At 46.1% G+C, this 18,146-nt stretch overlaps 1 protein-coding gene across 1 annotated transcript in view; it reads left to right on the forward strand.

The window, feature by feature from the left end:
* The first annotated feature begins 1,621 nt into the window (after nt 1-1,621).
* Nucleotides 1,622-18,146, forward strand: part of ezrb (ezrin b) — a 32,030-nt gene continuing 15,505 nt past the window's right edge. The window contains exons 1-3 of the mRNA XM_062551602.1: nt 1,622-1,731; nt 2,849-2,952; nt 9,399-9,482. Of these exons, the coding sequence (XP_062407586.1) occupies nt 2,941-2,952; nt 9,399-9,482 (96 nt within the window). The 5' untranslated portion in view covers nt 1,622-1,731; nt 2,849-2,940. The remainder of the gene's footprint in view (nt 1,732-2,848; nt 2,953-9,398; nt 9,483-18,146) is intronic.

The following is an 18,146-nucleotide window of genomic DNA, read 5'->3' on the forward strand; positions in this document are numbered from 1 at the left end:
GATACCAGTGTGTCAGAGAGTCCTTTAAAATGTTGATTTTTATGGAAGTATCCTACAGAATAGACAATCTCGTGTATAAAATCGGTTGGTTAATAATTGGCGCTGCACTTCCACCCTATTTTGTTATGACAACAAGTTGGTGTGGTCGTTGTGTGTGTAAAGGGTGCGTCATAGGGCATTTGTTTATCGCTTGTATTATTTAATCATTTAGATCACACGTATGTTACTGTTTGCCTTCTTTTGCGCGTAGCTTACCACATCACGAGCAGGGCTTGGCTAACTTCAGAACCTGTTGCGCGCAGGTTAGCACCGCGCCTGTTGAAAAGTAGAGTACTGCTCGGATATATACGGCTCTATTTTAATCCTGTTCGACCATTGGTTGTTACACAGTCGTGAAACCGCCCAACCTGTTCCTCACTTTGCTTCCGAGTGTGCGCTGTGGGTGTATCGGGGTGTGGAGGGAACGCCAACGATGCGCGACTGTATCAGAAAGCTTAGGGAAAGAGAAGTGCAACCACTGCACTGAACATTTATTTATTTTTGTCAGTGGTAAGTAATGAGAAGATGGGCTATGGGCAACATGAAGAGTATAAGAGATGATGGCTGCCGCAATAAAAAATATATAAGTTTGTTGACCAAAGCACATTTTATGGAAATGTATTTAACTCCTCTATTTTAGTTCCCTGGCTGGTTGAACACTCCCCGAGAATCAGTGGTGTATTTCACTACAGCAAAACACACAAAGTTCTCTGAAAACACCAGAGACAGACTGGGGATGGGATGGAGTGGATGACAATCGGTCCTGGTGAAAAACCCATCTCTGCCTTGTTGAAAGACATGTGACAAAGATTCATGTCATTCCATGAACAGCAATGGAGGAGAGGATCAACTGTTTGATTACAACTGTGACTAGTCTGAGACTGAGATAGGCTATGATGAAAGATACAACCATATTGCTCTTCTTGGATCTATGACAGCTTGCTTTAGGCGTAAATCTGATGAAAGATTCGTCTAAGTGGCCTACAGCTAGGATTTGGGGATGCATGATTATTCCTGCTCAGATTAACGATGGCCTACACAGTAGGACAGCAATACAAACCCAGCAATGGTCCATGTAAGTAAGGTAAAGCCTGTAAGTGACCATGAAGTATGTTTTCTCAGTTTTCAAGTGAGATGTCCCAATTATACTTCATACTTCATCCATCAAAGTGACCTATAAACTAACAACAGATAGCTTTAGGCCTATCTAATAAATAAGACTGCGGGTATGGTAGTGTGGCTAAATTGACAATAATTGGAATGTGAGTGAATCAATGAACTGGTGTGCTGGGTAGCCTAAATGATCTATTTCCAGTCCACATAATACAATTCATACCTGCCTGACCATTGCAGGACACCAAACAAAACGTTTTTCATTTTGAATGGAACTATTTATATCCCATTACGTGTGATCAAAAGGCGATGAAAAGGTGAGCTGTGTATGGGACTTGCCTTTGAGCCTTCTCACACGTTCGCCATGGCAGCGGGGTAAACAGGAACTTGCAATCATGCAGCAATCGAGTTGAGGTGCGCGAACTCATAGCGGATCTCCGCGCCCACAATGCGTCACGAGGGAGCGTCAGCCATATTGCTGCGCTGATCAGTCTAGGCGAGTCTAGTGAGTGAGGAGGGAGGGGAGTGTTTCGCGTCTACAGTTGTTTAGGGACTCAACTGAAAGTCGCACCTGTTCTGGTAAGTTATTTCATTAATGAAAAATATCCAGAATTTCTGTTAAAGGGTCGGAGCGAAATAAGGGATAGATAGCCTAGGCCTAGCCAGTTGTCTTTGTTCCGCACTTGGCTACTTTTGTTCCATTCTTGTTACTGCCACCGCCCATTCTGAAGGGGAAAAAAATCTTTCTCAACAGGTGTTTCTGGGATTATTTCCGAGGGATGAGGCTAGCTGGTTAGCCATCAACGTGATGTTTTGCTTACAGTTGCGTAATTCCCACGCAGTTTCTTTAGGCTATTTCTAAACTCAGAACAACACTCAAATAAGCTACTTAACTAATTTTCAATAAACGAGGTGTTTGAGACTTAATGACTTGCGTGCTGACATCAGGATGGAGCCTGTTAACGATAGCTTATGCTATTAGGTAGTCATATTGAAGTCCTCATATTTGTTCAAGAAATTCACCATTTTTTTCTCTGCAGGGTATATCGAGCGGCGATGAATAGTTTTAAATGACAGATGCAAAATAATCAATTAGGATCAGACACCGTCTTTCGCCTAATCCCATTAGACAATTTCCTAAGTAAAAAAACTGTTCCCGTTACGGCGGTTCGTTTCCTGATAGGCTACAGACTGACTTGATAGTGCAAACATGTGAAACAGTAGGCTAGTTTTTCAGGAAAGCTTGGGCGATGCCGGTGAAATGACAAGGAGCATGTGGACAAAGGTGAATTTCGCATGGTTTAGGCTGTCGCTTTGTTTTGGAAAGCCGTTGGTTTCGCTTTAAGGCTGGATAGAGATGCAAGTAGGCTAATCAGGAGACCCCTCCCAATATTGTATTCAATTACATCAATGTTCGGGTCGTAGGCTACCTGGAGCAACCCTTGAAGTGCATGGTTAAATGTTTGCCCAAAAGGGTGGAGACTGAACAAATAATCTTGCCATCTGAATCTCCTTTTGTGGTCTTTTGGGTGAGGCTATGCGCAATCTCCCTACACTTCCATATTTAATCGTGATTCATAAGGCTATACATGGAGTGCGTCAAAATGAGTGTATGTCACCGCGAGTGTTTAAAGGAGGGCTAGTTCGCCAGTGAGTCAGTCGTACAATTCCTCAAACTGGTTTCTCTTCTTTCTAGAGACAGACGCCGGTGAACGTTTCATCTTCCTGAAGGATTGTTTGACCGATTTTTACTACAGTTGCTGCTAGGAGTTTACAGAAAGATTCAATATGCCTAAACCGGTGAGTATGATTTTGTTATTTTTTTTTTTAAAAAAAAGCACAACTCACTCTGTGGCAGCCTAGGATATAAACAATCGTGTGCCCTAGCATAAAGCTCTTCTTGTAGCACCTATAGCGACAAAACGTGTTTCACTCAACGTGAATTGTAACATTGTGCCTTTAGATGATGTTTAGTACGCTACATTTGTAGCGAACCATGCCTTTAACTTTCATTCCGACAGTTGACGTGCGTGACAGTTCGCCATATAGTAATAGCCTATAGCCTCTGTCAGTCTTTACCAACACCTACAGCCAGTTTCATGTTCTCGTCATGGAATAATCGTTTTTACCCAGAGAGAGCATAACTTCTCTGTAGGATCTGGGGAGGGATTCTACAGGATCCCAGTTAGGGATTCCGCTGAACTGGTATTTTTACAAATCTGCGGTGACCGTAATCGGGAATGAGTGATGTGCTGTGCTCACCAAATGTGAGCTTTGACTCATCGACCCGCCAGGGTCCTCCTGGACGCCTTGACCCAGTCATAGCGCTCTATAGTCCGGGGGCGAGTCTGGAACACAACAATGGTGTTTCTCTCTCTGACCAGGGAAAAAAAGAGGTGGTGTTATTCAGCATTGTTTGGCCAGGAAAGAGCCACATTCATGACCAGTTTTACATGGAATGGAAGCTATGTATGAATGGACGGACGAATGGATTGACTGATAACGGTAGATAATTTTACATGCAGAGGAATTTGTTTGGGTTCAGATATTTGAGAAAGACTGCAACATTTTCTCTACTGATTGTGTTGGCGGGGCATCAATGCTCTTGGCATCAGACATGGGCTTCTTACAAGGACTTTGTTGCTATAATGGGCCCCAGTCAAGACTCAAGAATATGTTGTTGGTTTGTTTTTTGAAGTTGCCTCAGGGTTGTCATGAACAGCAGAGTGGATGTGACCTCATCTCTGTGGCAACATGAATGGCGGGACACCGTTGGTGGATGGAACACACACACACACACACACACACACACACACACACACACAGCACACAGGGAGAAAGCGAGTTACTTTTTTTTAATCCAAAGCACACAGGCCCGTTGTTTTCTTTTCCATGATATCAATAACGGCACAACTGCTGCTTGACCGCACTCCTGACTCATCCAGAAAGACACACTAATGTAATGGCATTTATTTATATATCCACACGATATGTTATTTAATATCTGGGTAGAATATGGTACATTTGAACATTTTAACTGAAAATTCTGCTGGTGAACAACTACAGCTATGTGCATTTGTTGACTATTACTGAATTCTATTAATAGCATGGGACTTGCAAATAGTGGGTTTGTGTGTGTTTGGTGGAGTCTCCTCAGAGGTTCAGGGGAGAACTTCCTAGAATGTTGAAATGAGGTTACTCACTTGGCCAGAGTTTTTTTTAGGGCAGACACTATTTAACTGTGTGTGACATGCTTAAAGATGAAAAGTATAGAGAGAAGGACCACTTCATATTGGTGAAAAATATTACTTGCTTCTTGGGTGGTTGATATGTTGCCTAACTGTAACCGTTGTATCACCACCTTTGGTGCTGTTTCTTAAGGCAATGCCTGGCATTATTTTTAGAGGGTCAACTTTTTTTTTTGGGGGGGGGGGGGGGGGGGGGTGTTAGCATCTGGTTCTGAATGACAATATCAGGTGATTTGATGTCCATGTTATTTAACTGGGTCACATGTTGTTACATGAGGTCATAGCTGTGTTTATGAAAGGCGGCTTAATCCCTCACACCTCACCTAAGTGTAATGGATTCATAATAACCTGTTGGATTACGCACTAGAAGCTTCCCTGCAAACCTTACACACACACACACACACACACACGCACATTGGCATATCTCACCTCTATGTCAGTGGGTCCCCCCTACATCAGGACATGCTGTGTGACTCCACCACCCTGGAATGTTGCTGATGACTTTCCTCGCAATGCCATTCAGGGAATGGCGGCTTTTTAGAGGGCCATTTTCCCTTCGCCCCAAATCCGGTTTCCTACCACGCATCGGGTACGCATTGTGATGATGATGATGGTGATGATGACCTCACCCGCAGGAGGCGTGTCGCCTGTCGGGCCTCGCTCTTGCTGGGTGTTTCCCGCCATTGTCCAGCGAGCGTATTGTTGCCGCTTGTTCCGTTGAATAATTGATAGGGTGTTGATGGGGCTCCGTTACGACACCTTTTTTGGGTAATGTTTAATTAACGTTCCATTCGTCGTTTGAGTCGGTAAGTGTTTCACTTGTAATTCCTCTCAGCAAGTCAAGGCCACATAGAGTGTGACTGTGGGCAGCAAGAAGATGAGGGTAATTGTTGGACTTGACTAATGTTAAGTAAGTGCTAGAAGGGAATGAAGTCTGCTTGAAAAGAGCTACCGCAGAAGAGCATCACATGTTTATTAAATGTTTGTTTGTGAAGTTGTAAAGTCTTGAATTTCCCCTTGGGGATTATTAAAGTATCTGTCATCGAAGTTTCGTTTCTGTCATCGTTTGGTTGCCATGGTGTTGCTCTCGTGAAAATCCCCTCAAATCACCACTGAGGAGAGTGAGGTGAAGCTGAGGAGTGTGTGTGTGTTTAACAGCCAGAGATCATTCTTGAGTCTGTTAAGACATCCTCATAGTGAAGAGGCCCTGTTTTTGGTGGTCTGTGTGGCACTGTGTTTGTGTGCGTGTGGCACACAATAAGAAGTCTAGAGGAACTTATGGTTTTATGATGGCTCTTGGAAATGAATGAAAGGTCTCTTGGCCCCCTGCTGTCTCCTCTTAAAACACACCACTGTTTTAGAGGCCATTCCACTGTCCCTTTGTCTCCTCTGCCACCCCAAAGCAGACCCAACAAAAAAAACAGCAAGATGTTTACAGCCTTTTAGTGCAGGGGCAGACCCTCTTTCTGCCTGGCGTCTGGCATCTTTCAAACAGATACTTCCAACACGCTCACACAAACACTTTCTATTTCTTCTGAAAGGATAGAGAAATGGTATTGACAACAGGGTGTACATTCCAATAATGCGAAATTAAGGAGAACTTCTCCTTTTTTATCCCTATACTTGTCTCCTACAGGCAGTTGTGGGTTACATATAAACACACATATACCCCAAACTTCTCTTTTCAGTATGAGGCAACCATGGCAACGGCTTGTGTGTACTACAGTCACCTTGTTAAAAATAGAGAGAGAGATGACTGTGATTCTCCCCTTTTGGCTGAATGAGCCGCCTCACAGTGGCTCATTGTGATGTCATAAAGGACCCCTGGCCCAGTGTGGAAATTCCGTCCGCCTCTGGCCTCCGAGAAGGTTCTGGAATTGAGATAGCCGCCGCCGCCGCTCGCTCATAGTGGAATATCTGGATGAATAAGCAGGCTGCCGACACTTGGGCCGTTGGCTGGCCAAGCACTCAGAGCTCACACATGCACACACAAAGCGTCACACCCACTAGCGGCTTCCTGTCTGTTGGCCAGGCGTCTGTAATCGGCCCTATTCAAATCACTACGAGTCATGCCACTCTAATCTGTTAAGGGGAGATCATAGTAAACCACGTGTCAGGAGATGGTTGCGGTTTATCAAGTAGGGACACCTCTGAAATTGCTCCAGATTCTCTCAAATATATAGTGGTGTTATGTGTCATTGACTCACTGATATTGCGGTAAACTGTGGCCTCTCTGATCCTTCCATTTGACTTCCCTGGCTACTCCACCACAGCTCCTGTTACAGGAAATAACCCGAGTCGGCTGAAGAAACCACCTCTCTGTTGGCCTGTGTGCTGCCATTCAGATGCCTGGCTCCCAACAGCCTCTGCTCTCCCTCTTTACGTTTCGGAGCGCATTCTAGCCCCGGTGCTCCACCGGCTTTCAATGAGCCAGCTGGGTCTTTCAGATAGGCGGTGGAATAACGGGGCATGTTATCAGACCTGACACCTTCATCGGTGAATTGGCTGCGCTGGGGTCAGTTTTTAGTAAGTGAAGTGTCCTGTTCAGGCCCCCTGCCGCGTTGAGCTGATTCTGGATCAGCCGTTGGGGAAGGGTCCATTAAAATGCATGGTGGCGTGGCGAAGGGACCACAGGGAGGGCTAGGCTGAAAGGGAACCTTTGTTTGGCCCACTAAACGGCCGTCTCTCTCTCTCTCTCTCTCCCTCTTTCCCCCCTTTTTTTCTCTTCTTTTTCCCTCTTCTTTCACTCCCAGTTTCTTCCTCAGCTGTGGGAGGTGGGAGGCTGTTTTCCCACAGACAGAAGAGGGGCTCCTGCCTCCTGCAATGAACGCAGAACACACTTTTACACACACACACACACACACACACACACACACACACACACACACACACCCCTTCAGGTGCCTTTCATTTTTTTTGGCCAGGAATTAATTTCTACACCTCCCCAGTTCTCCCTTCACCTCAGTCCAGCCCTCATTTTTGGGCAGCAACGCTTTGGCCTCCCCACACAGTCCTCCTCAAAGCACAAGGTCTTCCAGACGAGCTAAAGGTCTTCCAAGAGATCGGTGCGTTGGCGACACCTTTGGAAACTTAAGCCAGTTTGTGTTTGTGTGCGACACCGGGTTTTATCACACTCCAGGCCTGAGGGGATTCTGGTGTGTTTACGTGTGAAGACACAAGCAAGCGCAAGGTGCCAGGCGTGAGGGACAGCCACTTGAAACACACACACATACACACACACACACTCTCTCCCTGTTGTTTGTTGATCTCACTACCTCCTTCTCACACCCCCCGCCCCTTCCCTGTCATGCCCTCTCATCTGCTCCTCTTGCCAGAACCTTTTCCCTCTCTCCCTCTCTCCCTCTCTCCTGCTCTCCCGCTCTCTTTTACAATGGGTCCAGATGAAAGATGGATGGCATGTTTACCTGCCCCGGTGTCTGTCTGCTTGTGTCCGGGCCGCAGGCAGCTGCCCCCACCTTTCACTGCCGGGCAATTACACGAGTCAACACAGCAAGCCTTCATTCACACACACACACACACACACACACACACACACACACACACACACACACCACATGCATGCACACACACTTGTACTCAGGCTGTTGCGTACAGTACACGTTATGGGGATGTGTGTCTTTGCTATATGTAAACGGAACACTTAACAGTGTTAACAGTGAAAAGTTAATTAGTTTTTAAAAAGTTTTTTGTTTTTCTGCAAAATTTCCTCATTACATAAAGATAGCAATGACTCTGATCCTTTTTTCTGATTCATGTGTGAAGCAGAATCTCACACCCGGTCTCGGCTATGAAGAGATATTTGCCTCATGTCATAATTCTGTCTTTACAAACACATTATTATGTCATAAGACATTAGGATTCTTATTGATTGGCTACTGTGTAGTGATAGTGTGTCTCTTATCTAATCTCAAACTTGATAACATTGAGGAGGCTTCATCCCACCCAACTTCACTGTAATGCCGTAAGCCATCACAGTCACCAGACTTCACACTGCTGTTAATCTATAGGCTAGAACAACAGATTATTTTAGACAGCCTCATAAAACAGTTCTTTTCATGTCGGATGACCTCATAAAAATGTCCAAGTCCTTCCGCCCCCCTCTTGCTCTTGCTTGTGTAGCAGAACTCTCTGCAGGCAATCATTAATGGGGCATTAAACAGGGATTCCATTGTTGAGCATTTGTTTTGTTTTTCCTTCTGACTCACGGGAAACGTCATTGTCTTCGGTGCTGCGGCACCCATGACCCACCCTTAAACATCGTCTGGACTGACCGTCCTTCAGTCCTTTGTGCCCCCACCCCATCAAGCACACATCCCGTCCTCCTGCTGTCAACACCTTTCATGTGCTGAGGGGGAACTGTTGCGCATCTGTCTGCCGCCGCGGAGTACAATAGCCAATTGACATGAAATGGCAAATATTGATTCCTCTCGCTCGCTCCCTCAGCCTCCTTTACTCTCCCTTTCTCTTTCTCTCTTTCCCTTTTCTCTCTCTCTCTCTCATGCTCTCCCTTTCGTTCTCTCTGGCCCTCCTTCTGTGTAAACACATTGTCATGGCTGGCCATTTTCTTTTCATGTTGTGGCTATCCCAACAAACGACTGACAAAATCACCCCTGCGGCTGGCCTCTGTATCTCTGCATTGCTTTTTTGCCGTTCTGTTGTGTAACGGCTGGAAGGCTTGGTCTCGGTGATGTAACGGGCCCCCGGTGGTGAAACAAATTCCTGTTTTAGTGGTTGTCAAAACATCAGTCCCATCACGATCAGCGTCACTCCCTTTTGCGTTAGCTATTTGTGGTCTTATCAGGGCACACTTCTATAATAAGATATTCAGATGAGATAAAAACGAGACTCATTTTAGCTATCAAAGTGTGAGACTGTATTGTACTGTTTGCTTCAGATGACTCATCTCTTCTTCAGAACTTGAGGTGATCGGTCTTTCTTACTATAACTCTGTGACTAACTCTGCGTCCATCCTTCCAGGTTAATGTTCGCGTCACCACCATGGACGCGGAGCTGGAGTTTGCCGTCCAGCCCAGCACCACAGGCAAGCAGCTCTTCGACCAGGTGAGTAATCGAGGGCTCTGACAAGTCCTTCCCATCACTTACTGCATCCAATGACTGTGACCTTGATTGAACATGCAGGCCTGGAGGCTCTGTGTTGTCCCAACCTGCTGGACCTAAAGGTTTGGGTTGTAATTGACCCAACATGCTGGACCTAAAGGCTTGGGTTGTAATTGACCCAGCCTAGGACCCAATTATTCTGGCATTGATCAAGCTGGATCACAAGATTCTGGTTTGAATTGATCCATTTGTGCTTATTTCTGCTCAATTCCCCTTACAACAAATAACTACAAAAAAAAATTGAGTATCAAATTGCATTTTAGAGGAATTATTTGCAGTTCTTTTGCAGGACGTGCAATATTTTGGACATGAAAAAATTGACATTTCACTGCATAGTAGGCCTACTGTAATTAACTGCAGAAATGCAATATTTTGGACTTTAAAAAAAAATGCATTTCACTGCATAGTAGGCCTACTGAGATAAATAGATCGATTCCCCAAAGAAATTAAAGAAGTTCTTTACTGCAGAAATGCTATATTTTGCATGAAAATAATATTGTACTCCACTGTACTGCTGTATAACTGCAGTTATTTTGTGTAAGGGTTATCTGGCATGATGTCCATGTAAGAGTTGAGAGCTCATCTCGTCCTGCTCAGCTGTCCACCATGTTTCGGTACATTTTCCTGCCATGGTCCTCTCATCAAGGTGTTCATGTAATTGAGAGCAGCACTGAACAATTAATATGAAAACACCCTCAACATCGGTCTGCTGATTTGACCTGGCAGTACTGTAGTAATTGATCGATCGTGTAACAGCTTGACTTACAGCTCAGTGATAAGACTGAATGAGTGGGAGTGAGTGTGCTGTTCTCTTTGTGTGTTTAAAGCTTTGGTTCCTCCTTGAACACCATTCAGATCTCCGCGCTCTCGTTCACGCTCCTCAGCTTCCCTCCTTCTGTGTTGCCCAAGTACCCTTCTATTCAGCAGGGGACTTTTGAACATTCTAACTAAAGATTCCTAACAATAGTCTGTGACAATGTAAGGTTCTAAAATTCCACATTGAATTCAACAAACCCAGATATTCTTTACAACGTTCAATTTCCAACATTCCCGTCACGGGTACCGGCTTAAGGGTTAAAGCAATGCTCCACTTCAGTGCCATTCGTTCACCCTTCTGGAGAATGTGTAACAGTCCCAGGCCAGTGAGAGGCAGGGTCAGTTTCAGTGGCTACTGGGGAACCAGGCCGTGACCAGTCTTATCTCCCCTCAAGAAGAAATGTTTGCCAGACCGAGACTCGTCCATTGTGTGCCACACATACACGTTGAGATTCCTTTCCACTGAAAGGAATCTCAATTGTCTAAGAGGGAGTCCGGGGACATAGGAAAGCCATGCACTGGAATGCGAGGTGATGTTATCGGGAGACGTGGTCAGTCGCAATCAGCATCTCCGAGTTTGCTTATGGAACGCCGGCGAACCAATATTTGGCCTTGTTCAGAGGAAATATTTCAAGTATCTGTAAACATGTACAAACCATTAGCTCATTGTTTGCAAAATGGAAAACCCTCCTCAACCCCCCCCCCCCCCCACCCTCTCTTCAAAACCAGGTGAACAGGGTCCACCCTTGCATCCCAGAAATAAATCAGTGTGTTAGGAATGTGTGTAAGACACATGGACACATACTGTAACCCTTAAGAGTTTAGGATCTTTGAATCTTTGATGCTCTAGATGATTATGATGCCTCGAGGGTATTTTTGAGAGGTGCAGCGTAGACAGGCCTGCGCCGATACAACACAGCGCTAGTACAACGAGGCATTTCAAAATATCAGGACGTCGTCTTCATAGCGCAGCCAAAGAGGCCTTGATTGCATTCGATTTTGGCCGTGAATATTGGAGCACAAATATATGCAGGCACTCCATGGAACACGTACTGTTCATGAAGACCATATTTAGTTGCCAAGAGACCAGGATTGCACACTGTGTGGACCTTCCTTAAATTAGTATGTGTACATGCATTGTCTCCCCCAATTAGTTTCCAGATGGGGGTGGGGGTTGGGAAAGATGATCAGTCGAATGTTCAGTAACCCCTGCCAATGTTCTTGTTGGAATTGCGTGGCACAGCATATTTTCAGGGCTTAAAGTTCTCAGGCACTATGCCCGATTCCAGGCATGGGTCAGGCTGATTAAGACTTGAAAATGAATAATGTATATACCGGCTTCAAAAATGTCTGATGGCTTCAGGCATGGAAATGTTCCTTACTTTAAGCCCTGTATATTACAGGGAAGAGCCTCAACTCTGAAGCTGCAGTAAGAAACCTGTCTCAGTGGCAACAGGGGGGGAGAAGGCGGGACACGTGAGGGCTTTTTGTCCCTTTCAACTACTTCCTGTCAAACAAGTTTGGAAGTTAGGTGTGTGAGCTCGAGGGATCTTAATCTTACACTTGAGAACACCAAACGAGGCCCTGGGTGTATGAGAACACATGAGGTTATGATGTTTTTTGAAGTGTCTTTTTCGAGGAAACCGATCAGTTGGTTTGTTTTTAAATGGCTTTGGTTGTCTTTCCATAAGCAGTGTTTACATAGGCTGTAAATTCACCTGAGTTTGAAGGCGGTTGTGAGTGGATGCAGTAATAGAATTGTCAGCCTAATTCATAATGGAATAGTATTTTGATATGCAATGTCCTTTCACTTGGGTCATCAAGCCCCTGCGGGTAAATCCACGAGGTACATCGAGGTCTCCTCACCTGTGGCTGAAATGCCTGGAGGGGGTTGCAGTAGTCGTTTGCATGTAGTGACTAATGTGTAATGGCAGCCTATCAGACAAAGCACTCCAGTGCACTCAGTGTTCTCTATGTAATAGCTATTATATGACCATGAAATACTTCACTCCAGTACGACACTACACCCCTTGATGACAGCCGGCTGCTTGTTAAACAGAGCATAATGACTGAATCAAATCTGGCTAATGGTATTTCGAGGGCTTGCTGGAATGGCTATGCTTGAAAACCCCATTTGTTTTGATACATCCATTTGGACTCTCTCATCGAACATTTGAGTTTGGCATGTGATTGCATTCTATCTGTCCAAAACAGAAGTCATGGGACGGTCGTAGTAATAAAGGCATGATGACTATCGTATCAGACATGCTCTAACATTCTCCACAAATAGCTTTGTGGCTACACCCATGTCTGACACCCACAAACTTTCATTCAATTGGTTCCCATTGTAACTCTAGCAGGCGTCCGCTGCTCTTAGATGCTTCTCTACAAACTGCAGCCGTTCTTACAGCCACTGCTTAGCCCTCCCACTTAATGCTGTACAAATGGCAAATATTTGTTCCTCTATAAGTGGCTTTCTTCCACACTGCCATCTCTGGCAGAATGTGTTGTACAGTATGTCAAACATGACATTGCAATGCAAGAGCAAGGGCCTCTGCTACAGCTGTCTAAAAGCTCAAGCTAGCCAAACCCAGTAAGGAGATGAGATGACCCTTTAATTGGGACATCTGTGATGGCTTCTCCTTGGTAGCACTTGCTTACATTTTGCATCAAGCGTCTGGCTACAGTCTACACAGATGTTGTGCTGTGTCTTTGTTCTGATAAAGGGTAGCTCATTTGCCTCATTATAATTACAAATGTAGTAATTAGATTATGATTAGACTAATTAAACTGTGGTGGTACTCACAGGTCTGTTATGGAGCCTTCAGTGCTTCCTTCTGATGTATGAACTTCGACCTAGGAAGTCATCAGCCAGCCCTTGGTCAAGCCTCTGAGACTTAGTTAATCGTCTCGCTTCTGCTACCCCTGGTGAGCACAGAGTCACTAAAGCTCCTGACCTAATTCAATTAGTGTCCGGGACTCAGACTGCCGTAAGCTCCCTACGGGAAGGCGGCCCTCTGGACAGACACACACACACATACACACACACACACACTCATCAACATACTCCTGCTACTTGCGCATTGACACCTGTTGTAAACAGCGGTCATGCATACAGCTCATCGACACAGGACACACACTCTCATAGTCACAGAGACCTGCATGCTCTGTCCATCTTACACACACACACACACACACACACACACACACACACACACACACAGTGGAAAGGCTGAGTAAGAGCAGTGGTGAGCTCATCCCCAGAGGACTGGCCAGTGGTGGCTGGACTGTGAGCCCTCGGTGGGCGTTGGCTCCAGCCACTGCAGTTCTGCTCATGGCCATCGGGGGCAGCACAGTAGTCCCTAGGGAGTGCCCAAGTCCTTTAGTGTTTGTCCAGGAGAACATTTGCTCTCCTGTTTGCCTCTCTGTCTTTGTATCGTCTCTGTGAAATCTTAATGTAACAGGCTGTATGTGCCTGTAGCTTTATAAACATTCAAATAAATTGGTTAAGTGGTCAAACTTCTAAAGGATTAAATCCAACCTGAAGGGGAAAGGGGGAAAGTGTCCTACTTCAGATCTGTGGGACAGTGTGTGCCTCTGCGTAACGACCGTAATCTGTGTGAACATGCCAGGTGTCTTTCAGAAACATGTTTTTATGAGGAGCAGAGATGTGTAGCTGTGTTGAAGTTGAGCGACTGTGGCCTTCCTGTTAAAGAGTGACTTGAAAATGCAGATGGCTTACAGTATGTCATTGAAACCAGTGGAACCAGTCACTTCCCATTTTAATGTCATCATAATGTTATAATCGGCATTTTCATTTCCCCTCTCTACACACACCCACACACACACACACACACACACACACACACACACACACACACACACACACACACACACACACAGTGTTGCATTTCAGGCCTCAAATGGGTGTTATCCGAGTGGAACATCCCATTCGTCAGCTGATTTAGTGACTAAAGTGTGTGTGTGTGTGTGTGTGTGTGTGTGGCTGCAGGGGCATACTTTTCACCACCGCTTGCCCTCACCCATTACCGCCGTGGCTCCAACTTTCTCAGACTCCGCTCTGCCCCCCCTCTATGTGCGAGATGAGCGAGACACTCCTCTGCTGCCCTCCCTCTCCCTCTCCCACCTCATATCCTCCTCCTTCTCCAGAAGTCCTGAAGAGGAGGAGGAGGAGGAGGTGAGGAGAGGAGAGAGGGGGTGGGCTGGCAGAGAAAACCCCCCCAGATGGACACAATCACTGTTTTATTCCTCTGCTCAAGACGGGAGAAGCAGCAGCAGCTGCTGCAGACATGCAGAGCTGTGTGTGTGTGTGTGTGTGTGTGTGTGTGACTGTGTGTGTGTTTGTGGTTTTGCCCCATCACCCCAGGCTGTTTCCCTGTGTGTGCGTGTGTTTGTGATGGGTTTGGTGATTTTCATACAGGTTGCTGACTGTCGGTAGAGTGATCAGCGGGTTTCAAGTCGGCTGCCACGCCCTGCCCCTTCTCCTTTAGTTTCAGGTCCGACAAACGCACTGCACCGCCTTCAAAAAACTTCACCCGTTCTAGTCGCTCAGTGTGCCTCGCTCGGTGTCTCCGTCCCTGCAGATAAAACGGCCTCTTGTGTGGATGTTTTCGAGTCGTTTCCCTTTTTTTTATTGGGGCATTAGTACATATAATGTTGCGCTAAAAGCTCCGTGAGTTCTCCTAGCCTCTGTGGCTGTTCCCTGTGTTGCGATATGTGAGCCTCCTTTTAACATGAAAGGTGGACAGAGATCTCTCATTGTGCCGCACTCTCCCACAGACATTTCCCTCGAGAGACCTAATCCCTCATTAAGTTGCCTCCTCATGGCTTCACCCCCCCCCCCCACACCCCCCCCGTGTGTGTGTCTCTCTTTCTCTGTGTCGGTCTCTCTCCCTTTCTCTTTCTTTCTTTCGTTCTTTCGTTCTCTCTCTGTCTCTCTTTCCCTATCTGTCTCTCTCTCCAGTATGTACATATCTCTCTCTACCTCTTCTCTCTCTTTCTCCCTCTCTCTACCTCTTCTCTCTCTCTCTTTCTCTCTGTGCATATGTGTGTCGCTCTCTGTTGCTCTCTCTCCACCCCTCTCTCCATCCTCCCGTCCTGAAGGCTGAAGATTATGAAAGGCGTGATTGTGTCCAGAACTCGGCTGAGTTTAATTACAGGTGAAACTTATTTCTTTTTTTTCTTTTTCGGAGATCTCTCATTTCAGTGCGCTAGATGCCTCTAAACAAGGAAAAAACAAATCTCTCAATCGGACTCATTCATAGTCTACAGCGTTGCTTTAGCGTATTAGGTGACTGAGAGAGGCGGAGTGAGAGAGAGACTAGATTGAGAGAGAGGGAGAGAGAGAGAGAGAGAGACGGCGTGAAAGAGAGCTGCTTATGCAAGAGGTATATGAATGAACTGAAAGCAAGTGAATTATTTGTGTGTGAGAATATGAAAGTTAAGAGGGTGTGTCTCCTAGTATGGACACAAACAGAGCAGAGAGGTAGGTGTTGTGAAGTAGTTCTGGAGTCAGACTTCCTCTCGCACATTTTCTATTTTCAAGTGTTCATCAAACTACTAACTTGAGCATGTTGGAAAAACTTCTGCAGAAGAGGATTGAGATATTCAGGCGAGGCTCAGTTTGTGGGTGGGTGGGTGTTTGGGTGGGGGCAGGGCTCAATTGAATTTGGGGGACATGGGGGATTAAGGCAAAGGGGGCTGGATATGGCAACCAGTGTTGGCACAAACAACAGGCCAATAAACGCCCACGCTGGACACACACACACACACACACACACACACACACACTCTCACTCTCTCTCTCTGGTTGTGTCAGGATTCAATTGCCTGTGGCATTGTGAAGGCGCTCTCGTGGAATAGAATGGAGTGCCCCCCTCGCCATTATGCCTTGAGATATGAGCACAATAAAAAATGGCGTTGGATTTACGGTCACCGGGGGATTGGAAATGAACGGGAAACAATGACGCGCCACACTGCCCTTTTCCTTGCCGGTCCTCCGAGTCACATCAGGACACAGGGCAGGATTTGATTACACCCCCCCTCTCTCTCTTTCTCTTTCTCCTCTCTCTCCTTCTCTCTCTTTTTCTCTCTCTCACACTCTCTCTTGCAGGTAGCCGTGTGTCTGTTGTGGTTTCAGCAGGTCCTGCGTTGTCCTGCTGAAAGGCCTTCTGTCCTACATAATTGGACGTACAAGGCTATCTGAACATCTGACCTGGGCGCAAACGTGTTTTGAATAGATACTAAATATCTATATATAGCTCTGTTGAACGTAGTCTCTTGTCTGGGATGTAGTCCAGGGCAGAGGTAGACAACTCAGTCAAAGTCCTACCGCATATTTGTTGCATCCATTCACTAAATCCGCTGCTTCTAAATAGCTCTTCTTGAATTAGTATTCAGTCAAGTATGTCAGCTAATTGGTAAAATCACCGGTGTTAAGTGCACAAGTAAAAGAAACACATGATGGGACAATGACTCTCCGAGTGAGCAATTTTCTACCTCCGCCGCGGTGCGTGGTTCTGAATGCAGGCGGGAGATTCTCTGATGATCCTAGTGGTCTAGCAAGGAGGTTTGTAATCTTCCTTTGTGTGAAGAGTTCTTGTGGGTGGTGTGTCCGTGTGTTCAGACTCATCTCTCCTCATTGGGTTCACAACTGCTGTTTGAGTTCTATTTTTTGCACGCGCTCGTTTCGAGTCCTCTGCGGCAGGCCTTTGAACTCCTCGCACAAGCCAGTCATTACGGAGCCCGAGCCCGCTAATTGTCCCCCTTGCCTGGGTTAAGGCGTCGACTGCCGCCTGTGACCCAGCTCTCCACTGTCTCTCTTGCTCACTCTCTCTCTTTTTCTATCCACCCTCTTCCTCTGCCTCGGTTACTCTCTCCTCCTTCTCTGTTTCTCTGTTTCTCTCTCTCTCTCTCTCTCTCTCTCTCTCTCTCTCTCTGCTCTCTGCTCTCTGCTCTGTGTCTCTGCGTATCTCCCTCTCTCATGTCTGCTTCGCTTAGCCAGGCTTGCGAAATCCAGCTCTTGCCTTTTTAAAGGGGCCAAATGGCCCAGTCAGGTTCAAGGGGGAACAGATGAATCTCATTGGAGTAGTCATTGGGTGTTGGGTGATGAAAGTGCTGCGGGGGAAAGCATTGGATTAAGCCAATTCCATATACACGCAACCCTCTGGCCCCCTTAGGTTAAATAGAGATTTCCCGAAAAATGACCATAAATAATGTTTCTTTCAGGAATCCCAGAACCATTCTAAAGCGTCATCATAAACACCAATGAATGAACAGGGTAGAAATATAATCAGTTGGTGATTTAAGCGCTCACCAGCGGTCTATAAATTGTGTGGTAAAGGCGAGGCAGCATGTCTAGTTTTGAGACGCCAGGCTCGGTGCCCAGAGGAGCCAGGCTCGGGGCGGCCTTTCTAAAAGGCCGTTCTGCTCGGCTGCCGTTGCACAAGCGGCGTCTCCATCCGCGCTTTATACGCAGATGACTTCATTGTGTTGCCTGTTTCTGTTCGTGCGAGAGGTCACGGCTCTTACGTCACCTGCAGTCACTTCTGCTATGGGCTGTCAGTGCCGCTTGATGTGTTTTGATATCGTGAGTGTATTTGAAGTCTTACCTTTAGGATACCTGTGCATTAGTCCAGGGGCATCACCACCAACATTATGTATGTATCTTTGGTGTATGTTAAGGACCGGGTTGCTGGGTTGCCTGCCTTCCTGGATTTAGCGCAGAGAGATTGATCAGGCTTGACCGCCATCTTACTGAAAAATGTCATC

This window comes from Sardina pilchardus, chromosome 12 (genome assembly GCF_963854185.1).
Source record: "Sardina pilchardus chromosome 12, fSarPil1.1, whole genome shotgun sequence".
NCBI classification, from domain to species: Eukaryota; Metazoa; Chordata; class Actinopteri; order Clupeiformes; family Clupeidae; genus Sardina; species Sardina pilchardus.